Source organism: Stegostoma tigrinum, chromosome 2 (assembly GCF_030684315.1).
Source record: "Stegostoma tigrinum isolate sSteTig4 chromosome 2, sSteTig4.hap1, whole genome shotgun sequence".
NCBI lineage: Eukaryota > Metazoa > Chordata > Chondrichthyes > Orectolobiformes > Stegostomatidae > Stegostoma > Stegostoma tigrinum.
The window spans coordinates 93,133,335-93,151,459 of record NC_081355.1 but is presented as its reverse complement, the minus strand read 5'-3'; the positions used below and the strand labels follow the sequence as shown (position 1 = coordinate 93,151,459).

At 40.5% G+C, this 18,125-nt stretch overlaps 1 protein-coding gene across 5 annotated transcripts in view; it reads right to left on the bottom strand.

Annotated features, from left to right (window-relative positions):
- vwc2 (von Willebrand factor C domain containing 2) overlaps positions 1-18,125 on the bottom strand; it is a 159,598-nt gene that overhangs the window by 107,299 nt on the left and 34,174 nt on the right. For all 5 annotated transcript variants that reach the window (XM_048562562.1, XM_048562593.2, XM_048562568.2 and 2 more), the window contains one exon: positions 10,128-10,257. In XM_048562562.1, the coding sequence (XP_048418519.1) occupies positions 10,128-10,257 (130 nt within the window). The remainder of the gene's footprint in view (positions 1-10,127; positions 10,258-18,125) is intronic.

The following is an 18,125-nucleotide window of genomic DNA, read 5'->3' as shown; positions in this document are numbered from 1 at the left end:
CTCCCTTGACCAGTGGTGAAGACATGCAAGGGATGTGTTCAACAGAACGTGTTCCCGGATCTAGTCTAATCACAGATCTGTGACTTCTCCAGAGTTGGGGAGGGACTCGTGCTCAGAGAAGCTGGCCTCTTAGGGTCAGAAACTGGTTGGTGTCACTGCTGCCCGTACAAGAAAGGAAATTAGTTGCAAAAAGGGGTAGAAACCTGAGCATGTTGAGAATACGTTGGAAGTAGTCACAGAGGGAGAGCAGCACAGCACATCAGAATGAGGCTTACTTGGTTGTCTCAACATGGAAGTCTCAACATTCCCACATGAGCAATCTCAATTCTCTCCTGCAACTTCAAGGATTTGCTGTTCACAGTGAGTGAGGAGAGAGATGTCTGCCAACCTGCCACCTATCCTTGCTTTTCTTGACTTATTACTGAATATTTTCTTCTGCAATGAGAAAAATGGAGGGATTGAGTGAAATGAAAATAGCTGGAAGAGTTCCAAGTGGTGGTGCAAGGATGGGAAAGGTGGTGAGGTATCTTTGGTAAGTAAGCATAGAGTTCAGGGACACTTAGTAGTTGAGGAGAACGAGATGCGTGAGAGCAACTGATTGAAGATACTGCATGGAATTACAGGAACGGTTCATCGGGGTGGCATTGGTTCTGGATCTGGCTGTATGTAATGGCAGAATGAACAAATGAATGGTAGAATGAATCTGAGGTAGTACAGTGAAGGTGATAGCACTACCTTGTGGGTTACAAAAGGTCACTGTGTTTCTCACAGCAGTGCTGCACATTTCTTCTGACTGTAGAAACTGACTGACCCAAGTGGCTATTTCTGTTTACACTGGTAACATCTGGTGTCACAGTCTCCATTGGTAGTTCAGATGAAAGAGGGCAGCTCACCCGTCCACTTCCTCATTAACCTCACAAACTCTAGGTCCTCGTCCATAAACTGGGGTGCCAACCTCCCTTCCTCAGCTGTTTCTTTTCAAATGCAGTTGAAAAACAGTTAGCTTGTTTTCCTTCAGACGTTTCGTCACCATACTAGGTAACATCACCAGTGAGGCTCCGATAAAGCGATGTTGTTCTACTTCATTTGGAAATTATACTATCCAGTCCATTATGGCAAGTAATTTCATTTCCAGTTTTGTTCTGTATGTCCGGACGATGAAGGCCATCAGTTTAACTGGGACAACATAACGACAGTAACTCAAGTCAAACTCAACTCATAATGCAATCAACAAACATGCAGAATTTTACCCCATACACAAACTTATACAGAACAAAACTGGAAATTACACTGTTCACCATAATGGACCAGACAGTATAAATTCCAAGTGGAGGAGAACAACATTGCTTCATTGGAGGCCTCACTGATAATGCCTACCTACCATGGTGACGAAAAACCTGAACGAAAACAAGCCAGCTTGGTGAGCAAGTCAGCAACTTCACCCACAGCCCAACCTATAAATCTTTCCTAAAACCTTAAGTAGTTGAAAAATATGACAGGAATGGTAGTTAAAAACAAAAGAACTGCGGATGCTATAAATCAAGAATAAAAGCAAAGTTGCTGGAAAAGCTCAGCAGGTCAGGCAGCATCTGTGAAGTAACACTGGAATAGTAGTGCCTGGCTTGCAGCATTTAAACTGGCATGCAGCTGGAGTTTAAATATGTGTCTAGTTATGAAAACAGCAAGTTCTCAGCAGCAGGGAGTACTTCTGTGTCTGACCATGCAAGTCAATATGAGGGGCACCGGGGAGACTGGCCGTAGTTAATGACGTGACTAGCAGAGGATTGTGTTTGAAAGGTACCGCAGTTGTTGGAGGGAAACCCTTGCTGAAACTCCCTGAAGTTGGCACTTGGCAGAATACGGGGAAATTCAGTCCACAGTGTTACCTGACAGAATGCAACGTAACATAGCAATTAAAGCTACACCATTATCCTAATTTTACAATTAAACAAGAAAATTATCAAATAAATATGGTAACATCAGATTTATTTTCCAATTTTTTTTTTCTCTTTCTGATTTTATCAGCTCTTGCTGGAGATTGGTCCAAATGCGTGGATTGAGTCTGTTTCGAATGGGGGATATATTAAACAAGTGGTCTTTTTCTGACCATCATTCTCAGGTGGTTATCTAGACATCTTTGGAACTCTGTCAAAATGCCCTAAGAATATGCTTCAATTGTTTTCATTTTCGTTATTTTAAAATCTTATTGTCATCAATTAATCTTTGTTTTGTAAGTAAAAAAATATATATCTGATACATTGTTTCAACAATAGGCTGCCTTCATCTTAAAACAATAGTCACTATAGCTTGAAATGACTTAAGAGCACCAGTTTGTGTAAGCCTACATCTATGAAGAGGCACTCCTTATTTCTTGATTCAAAATGTGTACCTGATGGGAGCAGGAGAGAACTTCACAAGAAATTTTGAAAAATGAATAACATGGATACAAGTCATACCAGACTGAATGTCTGGAGTGCAGGGTTTTAGTTTGACATTTTCACAATTTCTGAATTCTCCTTATTAGAACTGAATTATTTTAAAAGGATTATATCAATGCATTGTACAATAATAGTTGATGTTACAAAATTGTACGGCAATTTAAGGCATCATTGATAGCTGTTCATGGTAAAAGCTAGTCAATTTTTTTTCAATTACATAATTTATATCCTGAATTCCAACAGTCTAACTAATTCATGGTTTCCCTCACATAATTGCTTCCAACGGAGGGTGACTGATTAAAAACTTCCTGATTGTACAATTAAGTGATAGTTATTGTTTGAACAATAGGGAGTTCCTACCTAAGAAATACTAAGGCTTCCTGTCCTGTCCCATCCTTAGGAAGAGTGGGTCATTGTTCACAGTCTGGCTGAAAAGCACGAACAATTCAGCCTGAGACAAACAAAATCCTGGCCATGTTGCTTTGGGTCTCTTCTTTCTTTCAATATAGAGCTGGTCCATTGTAGGGACCACCAAAATTAATGATGTCAGGCCCAAATTCTCTGAATGCTGATTGTTGCTCTTGTGTCTACTTTCTTACCATGTGTCAGCAGCCTAGCGTTTTGGGCCTGACTTCCAATAAACAGACTGTAGAAAAGTAATACATTTTTTCGATTCAACTCAACCTTGTAGCATCACAGGAGGGAAGACAGATCACTCCTCTCACCTGCTTTTTATTGTACTTGCTGCCATTTTTAGTAAATAAAGTTTAAATAATAATCAAACCCAAAGCCTCACTAAAATGCTACATAGAGAGGGTAAATGTGGATGTTAAGTGGGCGGAAGAGTTAGAGTGCCAAGTGGGTGAGAGGGGTATAGAGTGGCATGTGGAGCAGGATTTTGTGCGGTCAGTGAACTTGGGTTGAGTCCGGGTAAGGGGGAACTAGTCGGATGAGTTGGAGAAGATGTCAGGTCAGACTGAGAGGGGTATTTAGTCATGTTACTGTTAAGTTGAATTTGAGGGTATGAGGGGGTCTCAAATCAATGTGGACATCAGCGGTTGCTTGAAACTTTGGGTCTTGTGTTTGGACCGACACTTGATGACAGGAGGCATGTCAGAGGTCAGTGCTGAGTCATGGGTATCAATTTTACAGTTACCTGGGAGCTACAGCAGGTTTTAAACTTTCTTGAGTAACTATCCAAGTTAATGAATTGGAACCTTCTGAGGTCCCTGACCCTAAATCTGATTTGAAGACTTTTTCAAACGGTTCCAGACACGAGGTAATTGCCTATCTTAAGTATAGCCTTCAGTGGGTTAGGGCTTGTGAGAGTTCATGACCTGCATCTTTCACGATTTGTCCAGTCTGAATATTTGGAAACTAGAAGACCTGAATATATGTAATTGTTGGAGGTCAGTCATTTCACCTCCAGCGCATCTCAGCAGGAGTTCCTCAAGGTATTGTACTAGGCCCATCTTCAGCAACTTCATAAATGATACTCAATAAGATCAGAAGTAGGGATATTTGCCAATAATTGCATCATGTTCAGCACCATTTGCAAATCCTCAGATACTGACACAGTCCATGTCTAAATGCAGAAAGATTTGGACAATATTCTGCCTTGGGCTGACAAGTGGCAAGTAACTTTCATGCCACACAAATGCCAGGCAACGACCATCTCAAACATAAAATCAAGCCATTGCCCTTGACATTCAAGGCATTGCTATTACTGAATGCTCCACTATCAACATCCAGACCATTGACCAGAAACTGAACTGGACAAGTCATATAAATACAGACGCTACAAGAGCAGGTCAGAGGCTATGAATTCCGTGGCGAGTAACTCACCTCCTGACTCTCCAAAGCTGTCCACTAGCTACAAGACATAAGTCAGGTGTTTAATGGAATACTCCCTCATTGCCTGGATGATAGAAGTTCCAAGCTTGACACTATCAGGACAAATCAATCCACTTCACTGACACTACATCCTGAGACATTCACCTGCTTCACCACCAACACTCTCTGACAGCAGATTGTAATAGCTCCAAGCTACAGCACAGAAATTCACGAAGGCTTCTAAGACAGCATCTTCCAAACACACGACCCCTACCATCTGGAAGCACAAGAGCGTCAGATAGATAGGAACACTACTACCGGCAAGTTCCCCTCCAAGCCACTTACCATGCTGCCATTCCTTCTCTGTCACTGGATTAAAATCCTGCAATTGCCAAGGACAACTAAGGACAGTCAATAAATGCCAGCGATGCCCACATCTCTTGAATGCATAAAACAAAACTTCCACAGAGCAAGTAATGCATCAGGATGTCCAAGGAGGTGTGCAGCACATTCTTCAGGACATGTTCAGGGAAGATCTGGGTTAAGGCTTTTCGAATGATGAAATATGGGCTGTACTCTTAAGACAAGAAGATGTTTTCTTTATGGCATATTTAGCAATACAAATTAGATTCAATTTCCACATTATATTATTATTCAGCAAATTATTTGTGTATTGCAAAAAACTTGTAATTTTATATTTTGTAACGTGCAGGACTAATTTGTTGCATTCATTTCTTTCCACCATACCTGTATACAGACGAGTGAACAAGTAGGTAATTGAATGTGTATTTCTGTTGAGTACTTTGCACTGTCAGGATAGATTGAGGTAAAAGACAGCAAATTGTGAAAGATTTTGAAAATACACAGATAACAAATTACGTCAATTGTAGCCAAAAGTTTCTCTGAACATAAATGTTTAGCGACATTTCTGAAAAGTTGAAAAATGCTACCCTGAAGTGTCAGTTATATTACTTTAGGACTTGTAGTTGCAAAATATTTTACACAAATCTTTTGTTCATAGATTCTACCTCTTTGACAGTAAAAATACATAATTTCATTGTCAGGTTTCACAGCATAATCATAAAATTGAACATGTGTAATTTCAAAGTTTAAAAGATATTTGGATAACCACATGAATAGGAAAGGTTTGGCGGGATATGGGCCGGGGCAGGCAGGTGGGGCTAGCTTAGTTTAGAATTATGTTCACCATGGACTGGTTGGACCGAAGAGTCTATTTCAGTGCTGTATGACTGTGACCACTCTAACAAAGAAACAAATATGTACCAACAATAGTGTTTCAAAGACACTGGTATTTAGTATGTAAGATTTTTGAGGCTGATAACATGCAAGGTCTTTATCCATAAAATGTGTATGCATGAGGGGAGCTAGAAATTAGACCAATGCCTGTACGACTTGGTCCCACCATAGTATGTCTGGAATTCCATGAGATTCTCAAAAGACTTAACCTTCTGATCAACACTTCATCCCATTCAAAGCATTAAATTGTAAACCTTAACTATGCAAAACACTACCCCCATTCTCTGAAACCATCTCTGCAGCTCAGTCTCTGGACCGCACTAAGTTAGCTGGTTATCGCTGCTGCATTAGAGATGTTACAGTTGTCCTCATTGTCCATAGGCTCATAATAAATTTCATCATTGTTCAGTGATCTGTGCAGGAAAGTGTACACAGGTGAACGTAAAATGAGGAGAAGAAGAGGTTTAAGTGAAATGCACTCAGCGACTCACATGAACAATGTTCATTTGGGACGGGGCTGCAAGAACCTGTGGGATTGCACATTGGTATGGCTCACAGCTTCAGTTAAGAGACTAAGATCAAAGTGTAAGCTGACAACAAGCAAACAATACATTATGTAGTTAAATATTGAACCCTTCTGTTTGGTGGAAATGCGATGAACATGGCTGTCAGTGATTTATGTCACTTTGATTTCAGCCCTGTTATTGTTCCCAGGTTTAAGGGACTGAGGAACAGGCTTTCCTTACATGGAACTCAAAATCCTCCAATCTCAAGTGCCATTTTTGGATAAAACTGGCCCAGGCGTGGCAAAATCTGCTGACTGTATTTGGATAGACACCTGTGAAGCTGCATAAGGGAAGTCTGAATAGATGCGTAAGAAGGGGAGAAATTATGAAAGGGTATTTGGAGAAATGCATTTGTACATATCAATGTTTAATGTATTGGACTAAAAAAGTGGAAGCTGTTGGTCCACGTCCCACTACAGCAAGTTGCAAAACTGAATTCAATAAATTCAGAAATGTGCGGGCTATTACCAAAAGAAAAGACAATCAATGCTTCTCTCACCTGTCAGGTTAGTTAACTTATGCAGTCTGGCCACTATTGTGGAAGAGTAGGTATAAAGAAACAAATAGGAAAAACAAGCCAATTTTTCAACCCTCCAAATTTGCAAATCTACAGTGAATTTCCTAATAGAACTGTTTCGCTTATCTGCTTTCTTTTAATCTATCCTTAATCCATGTTACTGCTGCTGAAAAATATGATGGTCCAGTCCAAACAGCAAAGTCTACCTACGACAATTAATGTTTTTCTTTAAACTTACTTCAATAATGTTAAGATGCATCCCTAAAATAACATCCAAAGTAATCAGAGATAATGGGAACTGGGGATGCTGGAGAATCCGAGATAACAAAGTGTGGAGCTCGATGAACACAGCAGGCCAAGCAGCATCTTAGGAGCGCAAAAGCTGACGTTTCAGGCCTAGATCCTTCATCAGAAAAGGGGGATGGGGAGAAGATTCTGAAATAAATAGGGAGAGACGGAGAAGCAGATCGAAGATGGATAGAGGAGAAGATAGGTGGAGAGAAGACGGGCAAGTTAAAGGGGCAGGGATGGACCCAGTAGAGGTGAGTATAGGTAGGGAAGTAGAGAGGGGATAGGCCAGTCCGGGAAGGACAACGGGTCAAGAAGGCGGGAAGAGGTTAGAAGGTAGGAAATGGGGGTGCGGCTTGAGCTGGGGGGAGGGGATAGTGAGAGGATGAACAAGCTAGGGAGGCGGGGACGAGCTGGGCTGGTTTTGGGATGCATTGGGGGGAGGGGAGATTTTGAAGCTTGTGAAATCCACATTGATACCATTGGGCTGCAGGGTTCCCAAGCGGAATATGAGTTGCTGTTCCTGCAACCTTCAGGTGGCATTGTTGTGGCACTGCAGGAGGCCCAGGATGGACATGTCATCCAAGGAATGGGAGGGGGAGTTGAAATTTTCACAACTGGGAGGTGCAGTTGTTTATTGCGAACCTAGTGTAGGTGTTCTGCAAAGGGGTCCCCAAGTGGTCATGTCAAATTTAACCTCTGTGTTAATCTGATCAATTGTTTGTGTATTATTACTGAGATATAGGCAGTGGTGAATTTTTAAACAATTTAATACTTCTAGATGGCAAAACAAAATAAGAATTAGGTTAGAATAAAACCCAGGTCAACCACTTCATTATTTTTAAAACTGTGCTCTGATGGAGAAATACATGGAATTTGTAAAAGAATAAAATATTAAATATAAAATAAAATATTTCTGTATCTCCTAATCATTTGAAGTTTAACTAGGTCCATGTATGGCTTAAGATAGAACTTTAGATGCTTGGATTTCCTGTATTACTTACCTTAGGAGCCATTAACAAAGTGAAAATATAATACTAGCTAAGGGTGGATTAGAATAAGTTATCTCAGATTGCAACCACCATTAAAGGAGGGTCCATTTTACTTACAAAATTTTGGTAGGATTTGTTTGAACATTGACTGGATAAATCCTTTCCAGAGAACAAAATCCAGCTGTCCATCCACAAGGGAAGAACAAGTAAGTCATTCTGCAGGCTGAGAAGGAAGTGGGATAAAAGCCTATCAACTGTGAAAAGTCTACTTTAATCAAATTTCAGAGATTTGTGGAACACTGCAAAAATGAATACACTCTGAAATAATTCAGCAAAGGCTAGTATGCTGTCAACAAGTCATCCTTTTTTGATATGTGCATAGTATTTGACACTGACCCAACTCCCTTAGAGCCAACTCCTGGACTAAGCAGAACACCGACACTCCTGTTAGTATCTGTCAGCCAGGGCTCCCTGATTGGACCAGCTTACCAGCCACAATTAGGGAATTCATATTGTGAGGTACACCTAACCGACCACATTCCAATCACTACATTCCTCCCCCTCTAAGTCCTGGGACATAGACCCATTCTTTTTCCTGTAGCTTCTCCTGGGGTATTTTCACACTCTTTCTGATTCCTCCGAATCTGCCTCAGATACTGATGGTGTGTACTAGACCGTCGCCCATTTCTTGCACCCAATGTTTCTTGGCCAAAACTCATCTTCTTCAGGCTGTAACAGCATTGAGGATGAGACGTGTGCCATGTCCATCTTGTCCTCAGGGGATTTCTGTGATGCTGGGTGTGGGGGGGGGGGGGGGGGGGGGGGCAGTGTGGGGAAGAACCCAAAGGTTCTAACAGCCTTGCAGGATGTTCTGAAGGGCCAGGTACATTTTGTTTTTGCCCTGATTGTTAGGTTGCAGCTTTTGTGTGAACCACTTGCTTGTTCAGGACTGCCTCTCCTACCTGAACTTTACACATCATGGGGTCTGACCTCACGTTGAACATGTCACTTACGCAGACAGGGCCATTCCCACAGTTTCAGCACCAAAATTGGGGTCATAATACTCCTTGGCTAAATCCATCAACTCTTGAAAGGTTCTGAGATCTGGTGTCTCTGGGAAAGTTAGGCTCCTCACATCCAAAAAAGCTCTGGGTCCATATTTTGTCAGGAGAAATACTCATTGCCTTTTGTCCACCCCAATGTTATTTTGCAAGAAAGAAACAAAGCATTCTTTCTACATACTGGGTCCAGTCTTCATTACAAGACTGAACGAGTCAAACTTCCCAAATAGCATGATACCAGAAATGTTTACTCCAAACAAAAGATGACTGTTGTGAGAAAATCTCTTCAGGGGAATGTTTTTCTCTTGTTGCCACTGAAATAACTTCATAAAGACCAGTATCTTGTCACCAAATCATTCTTTATTTACACCTGCAAAGTACATGATACCGACCCCACTAGCACACAGCTGGCCCCTTGAGTGAACAGTCAATCCACCTAGCTGACCTCGTTCCAATCACTGCTCACTCTGGAAAAGAAAATACTTTATTTGCTACAAAGTGCTTTAAGGCATTGCAGGGTTGTGAAAGATGTAAAGTGAATACAATGTATTTTAAAAAATGGCTGATAGCTCTTCTTTTGCATCAGCTTAACGGAACTCAGCCATATTCTCACAACTTGTCGTTGAGAAAAGGCATTGATCCACATTGATCCTATTAAAAGTTTCAGATTAAAGATGCTTAAAACAGATTTTAAAATTCTGGGCAGTTCAGCTTGTCCTTAAAATCACAGCATCAGTGATGCACAGTTTTAACCTTGTTCTTCTACAGCTGTACTTTGCTTCCTTCAATAAATTTAGCCTGAATTTAGCTTGACAGCTGGATGTTCTTCTGCCTATTGAAGTGCATATCTACATGATAGGTAGTTCCTATGAAACGTCCATGTAAAATGACTTGGTAAAATAGTCATATTTGGCAAGCTAACATATTCATTCTATGCACTGTGATATAAGAGATGGATGTCCTACAATATGAATAAACCTGTGAGAGAACCTGTATTATAGTAAATCAGTAATATTATCACAAGATGACAAAATGTATTATATAACAATAATCACTATTGTGAAATATATTCCTCATTTACAACTGGTTTACATAAAACATTTGATGTGTAAATTAGCAGTCACGCATTTCAGAAAAGATAAAAACAGAATGTGTTATTTTTAGCAAGCACATACCATCTTTGCAGATAGGGCAGCACTGATCAGGTTCATATACTGGATCCACACAGTCAACCTGAGCACATTCTGCTACGGAACAGTGCACTTCTCCATTGGGCTCACAGCGGCACTTCTCACATGGTGAAACCTAAAACAGAATCAGCATTTGAACCATGGCCAAACAAAGCTCATTTTATATGAGTTACAGAACTGAACATAGAGAGCACTTTATGAAGGTCTGTGGAATGGGATTTACAGCTTATAACTGAGTGAATTGATACTAAAGCTTCCTACTGTCACATTTCTGCACTGAGCAATTTGTTTGTATTGCAATGAAAATTTGAATGACAGGGAATTATACAAAGAGCTAAAAAGAAGGTAGATTTAAAGTTGTGTAATATTCTTTTCAAAATTGGTTACATTATAAACCAAGGCAGGTACAGTGCTAGTTATTCTACTTGGTATCATGCGTTTAAAACATTAACAATCCAAACATTGCTTTCTAAAGACTTTCAAAGGAGAAAAGCTTCCCCAATTGAAACACAATAACACTATCTACATCAAATGTGAAAAATATTTAATGCAAATCCCACATGACCAAAGAACAAATTCTAAACTGCTTTGAACATCATACCACCTTCAGGTTAATGAAGCAATCAGAATCTGAGCATGTTTAGGTGATCATTCCTTCTCAACATTCTGTAACTTACTCAAATTTCCAAGGGTGGTCTCAGAAATGTTGAATTTGTTCACTATCAGTCATATTGGCTATGGTGTTTTGAAAAAGAAATCTGCCAATGTAATTCCTAGGAGCTGTAGGTAGTCTATATTTTTATATTAAACAAGACAAATGTAAGCTTGGAAACTCCAGCAAAGTCAGCTATGGTCACAATAACTACTGGCTATGAGTACATATAATTGGGAATATCAACTTTGAAGACAGTGCTGGTCTACATAATTAAGTGCCAGTCAAATTATTTCAACAAACAATAAGTGAAGATGATAGTGAACAATGTCAAGAAACTGAACAGCTAAATTTGGATTACACAATTTTGGACAAATGCTGTTTTTTAACAATATTTAGAAATATACATTTTTTACTTTTCTTGCAGGATATGGGCAACGCTGCAAGGCTAAATTATCACCGATTTCCAGCTTTCCTGTGAAGACACGGATAGGCATTTCTCCCAATCAGCAATTATTTTTACAGCTAAATAGATGGTTAGGGTAGTTCAGACAGCATTATACAATGTGACCTAGTGTTACTTAAAGTGCATGAGTGAACCAGTTAGACTTTAGCAACTTACATAGTTCTGATGAAATGTTACATCCAAATATGTAGGCACATTGTCCTTCCAAGTTCTAGCAATTTCTATTTTAACTTTCTTGGTCTAGAACAAACTATGGAATACCAAGTTTATCAAATTCATTTGCACAACATATCAGTATGGAATTTCAGTACACAGCTCTTGGGACCACTGGTCTAATAACAAAACCATCACAGCATCTTTTCTTCTGAAGATTCACTAAAACTGTGGTTATCGTGTTCGGAATTCATCATGAACATACTGTCTTCTTTTAGGGATTCCAAAGCATTCCAAAGATTCACAACCCTATGAGCGAAGACATTTTTCATTTCAGGCTTAAATGACTGGGTTTTAAGTCTGAGATTGTATTGTCTAGTTTTATACTGTTCAGCCAATAGAATTAACCTCTGTGTATACCCTGCCAAACCCTTTCAGAAACGTGTTCGTTGGATGAGATCATCTTTCAATACATGAACCCTAGACAGAATAGACCTAAATCTCTCAGCCTAGCATTATAAGACAACTAATTAATCCCAACAATCAAGTTAATGATTTCATTGCTTCCAATGCAAATATATCCTTCCTTAAATATGGAAATCAAAACTACACACTGTATTTAAGATGTGGTCTCATCAAAATCCCCTCCAATTTTCACTAGACTTAGTTTATTTGTTTACTCTAACCTCATTGCAGTGAAGGGCAACATGCCATTCATATTCATAATTGCCTGTTGTCTCTGCATGCCAATGTTCTGTGTTTCTAATACAAAACTCATTGAACATCAAAATTTTCAAGTTTCAGTAATTTTCTAAAATATTCTGCTTTTCAGTTATTATGAAAGTGGAAAATCTTAAAACTTACATTTCTCATATTATAATCCATCTGCTATCTTGTCCCCACATACTTAACTGTTTCCATCTCTTTGCTGGCTTTTTGTATCTTCCTCATTGTTTACATTTCCATATCATTTTATATCCACGACCAACTTAGATGCATTACTTTCTGTCTCTTTCATTCATGAGATATTTATTAGCTGATGCCCCAGTATCAATCTTTATAGAAATGCATGCAGAACTGAGGAAAGGTTACCGGGCCCGAAACGTTAACTCTGTTTTCTACTTTACAGATGCTACCAGACTTGCTGAGCTTTTCCAGCAACTTTGTTTTTGTTGCATACCACAACTATGTCCTCTTTACCTACCATACAACTTACCTTGTCAATAAACTCTAATTAATTTGTCAAAGACAAATTCCCTCTTGCAAAACTATGCTCATTCTGATTGAACAATGAATTTCTTATCGCCTTGTTGAGACTTCCTTAATAATAGATTCCACCGCTTTCCCGATGACTGATGTCAAAACAACTGGCCCACAGTTCCCTGTTTCTGCTTGCTCTTTTTCCATCTTGGCTAGAGGTATTATATTTGCAAACTTGAAATCCACTGGGATTGTATGAGAATTAAAGGAATTTTGGAAAATTATAAACTATACATCCATTTCATCAGAATTCCCCATAATTAATGTGAAATCCGTAATCAGTGCATTACCCAAGAATCTTACTTCCTAACCAATAGTTCTGCCATCATTTTTAATGGTGGACAGGTGCGTAAGGGCTAGAGTCACGCCAACCACCTCGTGCTTAGCACAAAGGTGAATACGGCAGTGGGAATGAAGTTGGGTGTTGAGTTGGATCCATTCCGTTTTGGATAAAAGATGCATTTTTGCTGCCATCTTGATGCTGCAAGAGACAGAAGGTGGTCCAAAATGAAGTCTGAAACAGCCATGAAATAATTAGCTGAAATTTAACCTGTGAGTATTCCCTGTCATTATTGTTGTCATTGCCAAATAATTGAATATTGCCCACATGAAATTTGACCTGGCATGAAAAAAAAATCTTCGGGAACTTTCAATCCATCATACAATCTATTGCTGTCACATGACCTGTCTCTCCATGAGCTCAACAAAAGAGGTCAAATAGAGATTAAAACGCTGGCAATCTTAACCTTACTTCAGTCAAGATATGCATAGCCCTCACAGAGATCTGGCTCTTTGGTCATCTGGCTTGATGACCTCCACCTCTTCAGAGGTAACAGGAGGAGTACTGTGATGGAATGTGTGCATTTGAGGAGCTGAGTGGCCTACTCTGCTGTTAGGTATATATTGACTGGCAGCTCTCTGGGTAAGTCTATTTTACAATTTGGAGTAGATTTCTCATTCAAAATCAATTATACCTTCCTCAGGATAATAATACCTCAGGACAGTTGAATTTTGGGTGGGCAGGACTTTTTGGTGGGGGCTTTGGAAATATGTTTGCCCCAGAAAATCCAACTCTGTGTCTTATTATGATGCTTCACATATTCAGGTAAAGAATATTTAATTTTATTTTTTAAATACTGGTACCTGCATAAATTCACTGATGCCTTACCATTGAACTCCCTGTCCCCTTTCCTATCCCACTGAGTGTTTACTCACAATGGCTGCAATGGATTTGTAAATCTTATTACAACTGAATCCTTGCCCCATATTTCTAGGTACTGAGTAAAATGCTTTCCATTCAATATTCTGTAGCAGAGAGTGTTTGATAAATAAATTCATGTCAAAAAGTGGAAATTGTTTGATTTCCCAGCGCTGACAATCTCTAATCTTGATCCTCTTCTCTCACAAGATGGCCAAAGTTGTCAAAGGTGTTTACTCATGAAAATTCAATCTTCCACTGAAAATATGACACTCATTCTATTATCATTATCTCAGATATGTAACCACAAGAATGTGTTGTTTTACAATTTGTCAAACATTGGCAAAATCAGAATCCCACAGTATAATAAATGGACCTTTACTATGAATTGCAACTCACAAATGTTTTGCAATCTTAAATTCAGCCTTTAGAAATATTGATGAGTACTAATTAGTCAGCAGCAGTAGAATCTACAGAAAGAGCATCTACAAAATACAGCAGCACCAAAGAAAGAAAGTTATTTCAAACATGTTTTGGTAGATTATTCGAAGTATTAGAACCTACTTGGGCAAGTCCACTGATTCCCAATTACCCCACGTAAGTTAACAATTTAATTGAAGTATATAAAGTCAACAAATTGACCTGTTTGCTAGAATCAAGTTAATAGAAAACACTGATAATAAAGTGTGAAGCTGGGCGAACACAGCAGACCAAGCAGCATCTCAGGAGCACAACAGCTGACGTTTCGGGCCGAGTTCTTCAAGCCCACCGACTCCCACAGCTACCGAGAATACACCTCCTCCCACCCACCCTCCTGCAAAAATTCCATCCCCTATTCCCAATTCCTCCGCCTCCGCCGCATATGCTCCCAGGATGAGGCATTCCACTCCCGCACATCCCAGTTGTCCAAGTTCTTCAAGGACCGCAACTTTCCCCCCGCAGTGGTCAAGAATGCCCTTGACCGCATCTCCCGCATTTCCCGCAACACATCCCTCACACCGCTTTGCAGAACACCTCTGCTCGGTTTGCAATAAACAACTGCACCTCCCAGTCGTGAACCATGTTAACTCCCACTCTCATTCTTTAGATGACATGTCCATCATGGGCCTCCTGCAGTGCCACAATGATGCCACCCAAAGGTTTCAGGAACAGCAACTCATATTCTGCTTGGGAACCCTGCAGCCCAATGGTATCAATGTAGACTTCACCAGCTTCAAAATCTCTCCTTCCCCCACCGCATCCCAAAACCAGCCCAGTTTGTCCCCTCCCCCCACTGCATCACACAACCAGCCTAGCTCATCCCCTCCCCCCATTGCATCCCAAAACCAGCCCAGCCTGTCTCTGCCTCCCTAACCTGTTCTTCCTCTCACCCATCCCTTCCTCCCACCCCAAGCCGCACCTCCATTTCCTACCTACTAACCTCATCCCACCTCTTTGACCTGTCCGTCTTCCCTGGACTGACCTATCCCCTCCCTACCTCCCCACCTAAACTCTCCTCTCCACCTATCTTCTTTTCTCTCCATCTTCGGTCCGCCTCCCCCTCTCTCCCTATTTATTCCAGAACCCTCTCCCCATCCCCCTCTCTGATGAAGGGTCTAGGCCCGAAACGTCAGCTTTTGTGCTCCTGACATGCTGCTTGGCCTGCTGTGTTCATCCAGCCCCACATTTTATTATCTTGGATTCTCCAGCATCTGCAGTTCCCATTATCTCTGATAGAAAACACTGAACAGATTCCTGTATGTAACAGGAACTCCTATTTGTTATAATAGGTTTGCTCTAAGTAAAAAAAAAGTTTTAAACTGTCAATGCAGAAACCGAAATTGCTAGAGAAACTCAGGAGATCTCATAGCATCCGCAGGGAGAAAACAGTTAACATTTCAAATCCAGTGACTCGTCGTCAGAACTCTATCAGAATTAACTTTATCCAATGTCAACTTTACTTTCTCCCCACTGCTGCTACCTGATCTGCTGTATTTCTGCATATATTTCTGCTTTTGTTTCAGGTCTCCAGCACAAGAACTCCAGTTCTTGTTTTTATTATAAAGAATTCACATCTGGTTCTCGTAAAGATTCTAACCTCCATTCTAAAACCCCTACACATACATGTAGATAGACACAGAAAAACAAAAACTTTTGGCTTTATGGTGGAGGGAAAAATGGGAAAAGAAGTTCAACAGTACCACTCCACAGGGTTCACAGAGATGATCTTTTAACTTACGAGGACTTTCTGTTCTTCAATCTCTTTTCTCCATGTTTTTCCAATTCTTCACAGGAAGAATAGAATGATTGACACAATAACTACAAAATCTCTTGGTTACTGATTAAAAGCAATGGCTCCCAACAACTGGTGAGAGAAAATAACAAGGTTTCAGGGCGTTTTTTACTGCATACGGGAGAAACACACACTAGCTGTCCTTCCAGTAGTCTGAAGGCTTCTCAATGAATTGTTCCCCCCCACAAACTGTTCTGCTACCCAGGAACCAATCACAGAGTTGTCATTAGGCTGATGAGCTTGGCATCCATGACTGGTCATGACTACGTAACCTAATCACTTACTAGCTGCCAGTCAAATCACATTCTGCACACATATAATGGTTGCATGCCATCTATAAACATCTCTGCCCACACTGCATGAACAAAGCAGGAGTTGTAAAGACTATATGGGATGCATTCCAATAATTTGTTTTCAGAAGTGAAGCAATTCCTTTAACAGTCCTTTGGTTTTAAAACAGTCCTTGTTCGTTCACAATCAAAAATACAGATTATAGAATTGTAGGATCTTTACAAAAACCATATCAAACATGAACCATGTGGTGCAAGGGACAAAAACATTGAACATAGTACACAGAACACAGAACAGTACAGCACAGTACAAGCTCTTCGGCCCATGATGTTGTGCCAAGCTTTTACCCTAATCCTGAGGTCTATCTAACCTCCCCCCTGCCTTATACTATCATCCATATGCCTATCCAATAGCCGCTTAAATGCCCCTAATGAGGCCGTCTCCACTATCCTCTCCGGCAATGCATTCCACGCCCCTACCACTCTCTGAGTAAAGAACCTACCTCTGACATCTCCCCATAGCTACGCCCACTCACTTTAAAACTATGTCCCCCTCGTAATAGCTACCTCCACAGTAGGAAAAAGTCTCTGGCTGTCCACTCTATTTAGCCCCCTGATCATTTTGTACACCTCTATCAAGTCGCCTCTCACCCTTTGTCATTCTAAAGAGAAAAGCCTTTGCTCTCTCTCAACCTTTCCTCGTAAGACCTTCCCTCCTTTCCAGGCAACATTCTGGCAAATCTCCTCTGTACCTTTTTCAATGCTTCCACATCTTTCCTGTAATGAGGCGACCAGAACTGGACACAATACTTCAGACGTGGCTGAACTAGGCTTTTGAATAACTGGAGCATAACTTCACGACTCTAGAACTCAATACCTCTATTAATGAAAGCTAACACATGCCTTCTTAACAACTCTATCCACCTGGGTGGCAGGTGTCAGGGAACTGTGAACTTGAACCTCAAGATCCCTCTGCTCCTCCATACTGCCAAGAATCTTTCTGTTAACCCTGTATTCTGCTTTCAAGTTTTTCCTTCCAAGATGAATCACTTCACACTTTTCAGGGTCAAACTCCATCTGCCACTTCTCAGCCCAGCTCTGCATCCTATCAATGTCCCTTTAGGCTCTGTGCACAAATTCCCTTTACAATCCCTGATCGGCCCTACTCTTTATCTGGTCATTCTCTTATTCCTCACGTACGTGTAAAAAGCCTTGGAGTTTTTCTTGATCCTATCTGCCAAGGTTTTCACATATCCCCTTACAGCTCTCCTAAGCCCTTTCTTCAGCTCCTTCCTGGCTAACTTGTATCCCTCTAGAGCCTTTTTTGATTCTTTCCTAAACCTTACATAAGCATCCTTCTTCCTCTTAATCAGTCGTTCGACCTCTCTCGAGAACCAAAACTCCCGCACTGTCTCTGAAAGAAGAGATGACAGCATGAAAGAAGACATGACAGCAGCTGTTTGTTCTTTTTCTCCCTTTACATAGCACTAACCAAGAACTGAGTAGTGTTTATACCTGCATCTATCACTGCCCTGATGTGTAAGCACAAGTGCTTTATCTTGGCCTGAAAGATAGGTTGATTGTTTGATTTATTGTCACCAGCACCGAAGTACAGTGAAAAGCTTTGTTTACAAACAATACAGACAGATCATAGTAAACAAGGATGTACAGATCAGAGGCATACAGAGACAT